We start from the raw sequence: 9,820 nt of genomic DNA, 5'->3' as shown, positions 1-9,820 counted from the left end.
AAAACAAGCAAACAAAACAAAGCCCTGGGATCCCACCAGTGTGGCAGTGCAGACTGGGAAGCAGTTCCACACTTGAGCGGAGCTCCACAGCCCCTCAGGAAGAAGCAAAGATGGCACACGGAGCCAGGTATTTGAGCGAAAGGAGGGGGAGGTGGTGAGAGGTAAGGAAGAAATCACAAGAAGCAGAAAAAAGCAACACCAGCAGCCAACAACTGGCTCTCAGGGAGTTGGCCAGTGCGAGTGGGTGGAATCCAAGCAGCCAGTGCTTCCTGGCCAAGAGACCGTGGCCACGGGAAGCAGAGGAGGCCGAGTGGGGGTGAGGAAGGGTGGGGGGTGGGAAAGCATGTATCGCCAGTTACTGGTTGTTCTGTCTCCTGCTGAAAGCTCCGTGAGGCTGCTTTCTCGTACCCCCTATTTGCTGGTCTCTGATAGGAGTCCAAGATGGCAGATCTGTGCTGTGTTAGCTGACAGGGGACCTCTGCGTGTATGTTTTCTCACTCTCTGTTCTCTGTCAGTTTCTTATTCCATTTGGTGTTTGGCTGAGTTCTTTATCTCTTCATTTGATGTTTAGGGTTTCAGGATTGCTGTTTTCTCTGTTTGGCTTAGTTTTTCAGATCTTCGCTGTGGAGGGACGGTGTGGTGCTTCTCCCTAGAGCGCCATGTTGCAAGAAGTCTGCTTCTTCACTTTTTCAAAACACATACTCTTGAAAGCAATCTGTTTAAACCTAAGTTAAAGGAGTCACATAGGGATTTGGCTATTCAGGGTCACTAAAGTAAAGGTTAATTTAAAAATTCTTTTTGGTGTTAACCATTTTGTCAAAAATCTTTATAAAATATATTGATTCACTGCCTTTCCTTACTTAGCACAGTATATATATCCAACTATTTGATTGGGACATTATTGTGAACTTTACTTTTTTGTGAATATAGAAGGAGTAAGAAAACTAGAGTGAATCCACAAAACCCCAAGACGTATCCTAAAATGTATGACCGCTTGTATTTGTAAGGGTTCTCCAGAAAAACAGAACCAGTGATATACACATACATATATATATATAGAGAGAGAGATTTTAAAGAATTGGCTAATGAGATTGTGGGGGCTGGCAAGTCCAAAATCCATAGGTCAGGCAACAGGCTGGAAAGTCCAGCAGCCTTGAGTTCAAAACCCATAGGGCAGGCGGCAGGCTGGAACCCTAGGCAGGATAGCTATGTTACTGTCCTGAGCCAGAATCTCCCCCTCAGAAACCTCAGTGTTTGCCCTTAAGGGCTTCAACTGCATGAATGAGGCCTACCCATGTTATAGAAGGTGATCTGCTTTACTGAAGGTCAAGTGATTTAAGTGTAATCACATGTAAATACCTTCATCAAAAAACCCAAAACCAGTTGCCATTGATTCTGACTCATGCAGAACTGCACTCCAAGGTTTTCAATGCTGTGACCTTTTGGAAGCAGATCATCAGGCCTTTCTCCCGAGGCGCCTCTGGGTGGATTCAAACCACCAACTTTTCGGTTGGTAGTTGAGCACTTAACTGCTTGTGCATGGCAACATCTAAACTACTGCTTGACCAAACAGCTGGACACCATAGTCTAGCCAAGTTGACACATAAAAGTAACCATCACACCCCTTAAAAAAAAAATGGCTCTCTTACCAGACATTTATTTGTCATTTTTCTTTTTCTTAAGGAATTAAATTGTAGTGGGACATGTAGTTATTCTATTATTTCTTTCTTAAATGGTTTTCTGAATTTTAATTAAATAAAACTTAATATCTCTATGGACTTTATTAATTATTTAAGCATGCATTACCAGGCCTGGGGGTGAGGTCAGGGGAATAGAAAAATGCCAGACAGAAGGGAAGCACCAAGAAAAACTCGTATCAAACATGATCTTTTCGATCACTAAGGAAAATACCTCAAAATGGACAGCTGAGCCTAGCTCAGGTCTCAGGCACCCATAATACCCTCCTCTTCTCAAGGTTAATTTTCCCTCAGAGTTTTCAGCTACAGCCTCACATCTGGGAGGTAGCTTCCTCCTCGACTTCCAGCTGGTGGACTCTGCCCTGAGAGAGTAGGACGGATGGGGACAGGGACCATTGAGGTGCTGCCAGCTGTTTTCAGAGACTCACTTGATTTACTGGCTTCTCCTTAGGACTTTCCTGAGGTCCCTATTCTGTTTTCAGTGGTCAGTTACCCTGGCTTTGCCTCATTTCCTCTGCACTGCATCAGAATGTAGATTACTATAGCCTGTGTACTGTGTCAAGCATTCTACATAATTCAGTTAATCCTTTACAGCACCCCATGGAGTGCTTTACTGATGGTGAAGATGCACAGAGAGGTAAATAACTCTTCCAGCTACACAGCTAATAGCAGAGCGGACCGAGGTCTATCCAAGCCCTGAACCCTCCCTATAATCCACTGCTTCCACGACTCCCCCGTGATCCCTCAGCCCATGTTTGAGCATCCTTAGTGGACAGCCATATCTCTGAGGAAGAGAAGGGAAACCACTCAAACTCATACACAGCTTACCTGTGAGAGTGTTTCCGTGGTTCTGAGCATAGTAGTTAAAATGGATTAAAATGCCTTTGCTGAATTAGGTGTATGCCAAGCCATTCTCAGAACATCTGGAAAGATATACACCAGAATGTTAACAGTGATTATCTCTAGGTGGCCAGATTCTAGTAGATTATTTTCCTTTTATTTTCTGTATCTTCTAACATTTCTGTAACACACATATATTTCCTCTATAATAATAATAAATGCTTTTAAAGTTTAAAGAAAGATTTTCTATACCAGATATACCCTTTAATCTGGATTCTCTAAAAGCCAATATATACTCTGCTATATATCTTAATGTGTAAATTTAAGAAATGCCTAAGAATTAATAAAAAAGAGAATACTTATTCTAAAATCTATGCGTCTTAGCTAAAATGGTTCTCAGAGAAATACAGATTTAAATGCTTTTATTTATTTTTGTAAAGAAAAACTTAAAATATACAAACTAAGTATTCACTTTAGAAACTACAAGGAGAAGAGCAAAATACACCAGGAAAAATGAATTAATAAATACCTTTTAAAAAATCCGTGAAGTATTTTATTGTTTTTCTACTATTGCTAAAACAAGTTACCAAAAACTTAGTGGCTTAAAATAACACAAATTTATTACCTTACAGTTGCTGGAGGTCCGAAGTGTGGGTTGGCTCGGCTGATTTCTCTGTTCAGGGTCTCACAAGGCTGAAATCAAGGTGTCAGCCAGCCTGGGCTCTTGTCAGGAAGCTCCGGGGAAGAATCAGCTTCTAAGCAAGCACATTTAGGTTGTTGGCAGAATCTAGTTCCTTCAGGCTGTCGGAGTGAGGTCCCTGTTTCCTTGCTGGATGTTAGCTGGGGTTGACATTAACCCCTATAGGCCTCTTGGTCCTTGTGAGTGGCCCCTCTCCATCTCAGAGCCAGCAATGGTGCATGGAATCTATTTCATGCTTACAATCTCTCTGACTTCTCCTGCCACATCTCTTCTGCCTTCAGCCAGAGAAAGTCCTTTGCTTTTAAGAACTCATGGGATTAGATTGGGCCATCTCAGATAACCCAGCATTATTTCTCTATCATAAGGTTCATAACCTTATTAAAAAGAATGTAGCTATAGCTTCTGACCAGGAGTGAAATATATGATATGTACTTCAGTTTAAAAGACACTGGCGAGTAATGTATATAGTAAAATGTAGTTTATGGAGAAAAAAGGAAATAAAGTAAAAAAATATATAGGTAGAGAAAGGTATGGGAGAATATACTAAACTGCTAGCATTCTGGGAGTTGGATTGGTTGGGGAATTTTTAATTTTTAAAATATGTCTTGTTTGATTTGCTTTAACATGTAGCTCTTTTGTTTTACCCATTGTCGTCAAGTTGGTTCTGACTCATAGCGACCCTATAGGACAGAGTAGAACTGCCCCACAGGGCAGCTGCTGGCATAGTGGTTAGGAGCTACAGCTGCTAACCAAAAGGTTGGCAGTTTGAATCCACCAGACGCTCCTTGGAAACCCTATGGGGCAGTTCTAGGCTGTCCTATAGGGTCGCTATGAGTCAGAATTGACTTGTCAACAACAGGTCTTTTGTTTTAAATATATATAAATCACATATGTTATATATAAATATATTATATATAAATCATATATTATATATAAATATATATATAAATCATACCTATAAATTACATATGCATATAAATGTGTGTTTTTATGTGTGTGTATATGTTTGTATTTCCTATTCTAGGAAAAATAACTACATTTCAGCTTTATTCCTTTGTTGTATGAAAGCTATTTTAAGTTATTTGTGTTGCTTCTCCCTAGAAGTGACAGAACAGATCCTCCAGGAGAAACAAGGGAGAAATTAAAGAACAACTCCTTTACCAATGGAAAGAAACCATTTCTAAGCTTTCTTTCTCCACTTTTGGTAGGAGCTGAGCTCCTTCGTTATGACTGACAAAAATTCCTGCCTCCATATTCTTTGTTGCAAAAATACATGAGCCACAAAAATATGCTTTGACAGAGGTGTTTTCTCTCAGATTTCATAGGTTAAAAGTAAAAGGGGAAGCAGTTTCACTTTAAGTAAAAATTCTCTCTTAGTGGCACTTCCAGGGGCTGCCACTTCTGGGTGGAGGACAGGAAGTAGCCACTCTGGGCACAATTGCTGCAGGCTGGCTATCAGCATGCCAGCCACAGGGGTGTTCCCAGCTGGAATGGCCGTGCACTTCAGTCACTAAGTATAATTTTGTGCAGCCCATTCACCCAAGTTTATGAGGTCAGTTTGCACTCTCTTGGTCCAACTCAAGAAACAAACTTAGCACAGAGTAGGAAGAGGAGGGAGAGATTTTCAAGATTAGATCCTCTCAGTTTAGCACTGTTGGGGTTTGGTTTAGTCCCTGTGTGGAAAATCAGGATTTACCTGCCAAATGAAGCCAGTGTCTGGGTTGTTTCAACAAATACAGGAAGGAGGGAAGGAAGGAGACAAGCAACAAAACGATACACCCAAAAAGAGCCCGAAGGTCTTCTTACCTCATGTCTATCTATGGATTTTAAAGCATTTCTAGCTTAGAATTCTTTTCCATTTGTGAAATCTAGCTCTGTGGCATTTTGAAAAAAATAACAACACTATTATATGTATGTAGAAGTTACAAATCATAATAAAATGCACTCCCATGATTCCACCATCCAACCTAATTTAGAAAGCATAGAACTCCCCTGTACCTTCCTTGATCCCTCATCTCTATACCTACCCCAACCCTTAGCGGTAACCATTCTCCTGAATTTTTTTTCTCATTCCCTTTTTCTTTATAATTTTACCACATACTGTGAATCCCCAAACAATATATTGTTTAGGTTTGCCTTTTTTAAATTGAATTTTTAAAAAATGATCTCATACTATATATGTACTATGTATTCTATTGAGACTTTTTTTTTCACTCTATTCATTCAACCATATTGATTCCTTTACCTGTAGTTCATTCATTTTTACTTTCGTATTTCATTATATGACTATACCACAAATTTATTTATTCATTCTCTATTTGGGTTATTTTAAATTGTTTTCTGCTACAAACATTGCTGTACTGAACAACCATATATATCTGGTACTCATACACAAGGGTTTCTCTAGGCATATACTTAACAGTGGAATTGCATGTTCAACTAACAAGATACTGCCAAACTGTTTTCCAGAGTACTGACTCCAATTATATTCCCGCCAGCAGTATATGAGTTCCCATATGCCACATCCTTGCCAGTACACATCCTCATTGACGGTGGGTTTATGAGGCATGTTTAGGGATCTAGGCTGTAGTCTAGGAATAGTGGAAAGCCACTGGAAGATGTTAAGCAAATGAGTTACATGATATGATTTTCACTTAAAAAATATCATTCTGGCTCCAGTGTGGGAGATAGTTTGGAGCCTGGACAGGAGTAAATATAGGGAGACTAGCTTGAAAGTGTTTACAGAAGTTCATTTGGAGCATCTTTAGTCAAAATTAAGCATTCTGTGATAACTTTTTTACTTTCCTTTTAAAAGCAATTTTCTTATAGTAGAAAAATTTTAATAGTGAAAGTAAGATTTAGGGGAGTTGAATAGCCTGAGGACTGTGTAAGCAAATTTCTCATGTCCCACCTGCTTAGATCATTGAACCCCACAGGATTACAGGAGACACACACCGTAAATCATGAAGGAAATGAGAGGCAACAGTAAGATTAGGAATGAAAAAAGGCAGGAGAACAGGAATGTGGTAAATGTATATTTCTATGAATGAGTCACAGGAAAGATATGGTGGCTTATTCACAGAAATATATTTGTGCTCCACAGAAATATATTTGTGCTAAATTCCTGATAGTCACTCAAGACACGTTTCTGTATAGACAGTACAACATGTACATCAGGAAGCGTTCCGTTTAATACTCATATCAAATTCACTAAATTCACTGAAGGAGAATTAGGAACATTCTGAGCCACCAATGGGGAACCTTCTGAACCATTTCTCTTGTTTTCAAGCATTTGTGGTATTAAGTACACAATAAAATATGCAAACAAGCCTATCAGGTATTTTTAATTTCTTTCCATTTAATACTGTTGCCTTTAAACTGATTCTAAATGTGTATTAGGGCTTTGGACTCCTCCTCCTGCCTCTATCCTTCTGGTATCCCCCATTAATCCTTTGCTCTCAATCAGGAACAGATGAACAGTGATGTTAGTGCTTTTCTCCCCATTCTTCTCTCTTACTTAATAGTTGTTTTTAAGGGTGGGAGATCCCAAATTTAAAAAAGAATAAACGAACCGTTGCCGCCAAGTCCATTCTGACTCATGGCGACCCCATATGTGTCAGAGTAGAACTGCACTCCATAGGATTCTGGGTGGTGCAAGTGGTTTGTGATTGGCTACTAACCCAAAGGTTGACTGTTCGAACCCACCCAGCACTCCACAGAAGAAAGTCCAGCAATCTGCTTCCCTGAAGATTACAGCCAAGAAAACCCTGTAGAACCATTTTATTCTATAACACAGGGGTCGCCATGAATCAGAACTGACTCCATAGCAATGGGTTTTGTTTTGTTTTGTTAATTTTTATGGAAACAGATCACCAGGCCTTTCTTCTATGGTGCTGCTGGATGGATTTGAACTGCCAACTTTTTGGTCAGTAGCCAAGCACAAACTGTGCCACCCAGGGACCAAATAGAAAGGTGGAGGAAAAATGTCCTTTTAGAGTCAAAAATTCATTAGCCATTAAATCATCTTTATTTTCTTGAAGAGAATACTGAGAATACTTAATCCGCAGGGAATGTGGGCAACGAAACAAAAACTGTGAATGCGTAACACACATGACTTCAGTTTATATACGAATCTTGCTATCTTTACTGCAGAGAAGTATCCCACTAGGGATTTAACTACCAAGGAAATGGAGATAATTTTTCTGGAGAACTTATTTGTTTTTCATGAAACAAAATTGTCAGCTTCTTTTCACATAACTTTTTAGGTTGAACTGAGTAAATTATGTCTGTTTATATTTGGTTTTAGTGATTAAAAACTCTTTTACTTCTCCTTCCTACTTAGCAAAGTTAGGAAATAGATGAAAACAAGCAAGTAAGTATCAGAATGTTCACTGTAACCTTGTTAGTGATAACAAAAAACTGGAAACAGAAACATCTATAAATACGGAACTGAATAAATAGTGCTCCATCCTTAAAACAGAATATTAGACAACCACCGAAAAGAATAAACGAGATAAACGTGTTGATATGAAAATATTTCCAAGATACACTGTTAAGGGAAAATAGCAAGATGCAGAAGAATATATATAGTTAGATGCCATTTATTTTATATGTATACGTATATATATGGCTCCTTGAGTAACAAGGAGCCCTGGTGGTGCCATGGTTAAAGCACTCACCTACTAACCAAAAGGTTGGCGATTCAAACCCATCAGCTGCTCCGTGGGAAAAAGATACAGCAGTCTGCTCCCATAAGGATTTACAGCCTTGGAAACCCATGGGGCAGTTCTACTCTGTCCTATAGGGTCACTATGAGTCAGAATCGACTCAAAGGCAGTGGAGTTTTTTTGTTTGTTTTTGGTTATGCTTATTACAATTATAGAGATAGAAATTTTCTAGAAGGATACATGAGAAAGTGATAACAAGTGTTACCTTTGGATAGTGGAACTGTGGGTTAGGGAAACTTATTTTTCATTTTATGCCCTTGGTTCTTTATGAAAGGTTTTCTCATTTTGTACATACTGCTTTTATAATAATAATTTTAAAATTAAGTTATAGTTTAAAATTAAAAGATAACCTTTTGCACTTTTTTTGTATTTAGCTTTTCCTAGGTGTTTTCATTTTCCTGCTTCCTTTGGCTTCACTTTCTCTCCGTGCAATTCTCATGCCCATACATGTGTATTCTGGACTTCTCATATTTGGAACAGTGATTGCAACAGCACTTGTGGGATTGACAGAAAAACTGTTTTTTGTCCTGTAAGTTCTATAGTTTTCCTAATTGTAATACTTAAGCTATAGTATGTTAAGTACTTGTTTATTGGAAAACATAATATAAATATAATTTTAAAGTATATTAAATTTTAAGATAAAAATATTGATTCATAAATAATTTGTTATTATATTATATATAATATATTATTATTAAAAGATTGGAAGAAGGACCAAAAAGTCCAACAGATTCTACCACGCTTTGAAAAGCAAGTACTAAAGTCATACATTCCCTTTCAGTCTTTCTGATGTGCATGTTTTTATATTAATTGTAATTAAAGTGTACATACATTTTTTTCATCTTTTTTTTCAATTCTTAAGTGATACAGGTGTTCCAGATGCTCTATTAAAATATTATATGAACATCATATTATTATGATTTTTTAAAGAATTTCATAGTATTCCATGGAGTAGATTACAGCATAACTTAAATTTCTCCTTAATATCAATCTTTAAGGGAATTTACATTGCATTTCTACCATGTGCAATTTAAACAGTTAATTCAACACTGTTTTGAATGTCGTTGTAACACCTTACTTGTAATTTAACACACACTCTTATTTTTTGCAGGAAAAATCCCGCATATAATTCATTGCCACCAGAAGGTGTTTTCACAAATACTCTCGGCCTTCTGATTCTGCTGTTCGGAGCCTTCATTTTTTGGATAGTCACCAGACCACAATGGAAACGTCCTCAAGAACCAAATTCTATCTTACTTCAGCCAAACGAAGGCACTACAGAGGGAGTGGACAGCTCCACAGCAATGAACTCTGGCAACGTGGACAAATCGGATTCAGAGTTAAACAATGAAGTAGCAGCAAGGAAAAGAAACTTCACCCTTGATGATGCTGGACAGAGATCCACTATGTAAAATGTTGGCGTGTGTAACTTCACTTGTACTAATTAGCCCTACAGGTTATCTTCTCCTATTTAGCCATAAGATGATTGTACTACATAGTGTCAATATTTATTTTAATCATAAAGTAGGATTTCTTGAAAGACTATGTATTGATTGGGACCTGTGAACTTATCTGAATTGGAAAGGACATGATCAATATAAATAATAGCATACAGTCGGCAATCCGTATCCATGGGTTCCACATCTTCAGATTCAACCAACCACAGATCAAAAATATTTGGGAAAAAAAGACAGACTTTTTTTTTCTTATCATTATTCCCTAAACAGTATAGTACTGTATAACTATTTACATAACAATTACATTTTATTAGGTATTATAAATAATCTAGAGATGATTTGAAGTATACGGGAGGATGTGCATAGGTAATATGCAAATTTTGCTTGGATCCACAATCA

At 37.9% G+C, this 9,820-nt stretch overlaps 1 protein-coding gene across 1 annotated transcript in view; it reads left to right on the top strand.

Annotated features, from left to right (window-relative positions):
* The window catches only part of LOC101345535 (cytochrome b reductase 1), a 39,023-nt gene extending 29,452 nt beyond the window's left edge, over positions 1–9,571 (top strand). Inside the window, exons 3-4 of the mRNA XM_004375521.2 lie at positions 8,339–8,493; positions 9,076–9,571. Of these exons, the coding sequence (XP_004375578.1) occupies positions 8,339–8,493; positions 9,076–9,376 (456 nt within the window). The 3' untranslated portion in view covers positions 9,377–9,571. The remainder of the gene's footprint in view (positions 1–8,338; positions 8,494–9,075) is intronic.
* The last annotated feature ends 249 nt before the right edge of the window (positions 9,572–9,820 follow it).

The sequence above is a fragment of the Trichechus manatus genome, unplaced genomic scaffold (genome assembly GCF_000243295.1).
Source record: "Trichechus manatus latirostris isolate Lorelei unplaced genomic scaffold, TriManLat1.0 scaffold00037, whole genome shotgun sequence".
In the NCBI taxonomy this organism is placed as follows: domain Eukaryota; kingdom Metazoa; phylum Chordata; class Mammalia; order Sirenia; family Trichechidae; genus Trichechus; species Trichechus manatus.
Note: the sequence above shows the minus strand (reverse complement) of the source record. Positions and strands in the feature narration are given on the sequence as shown.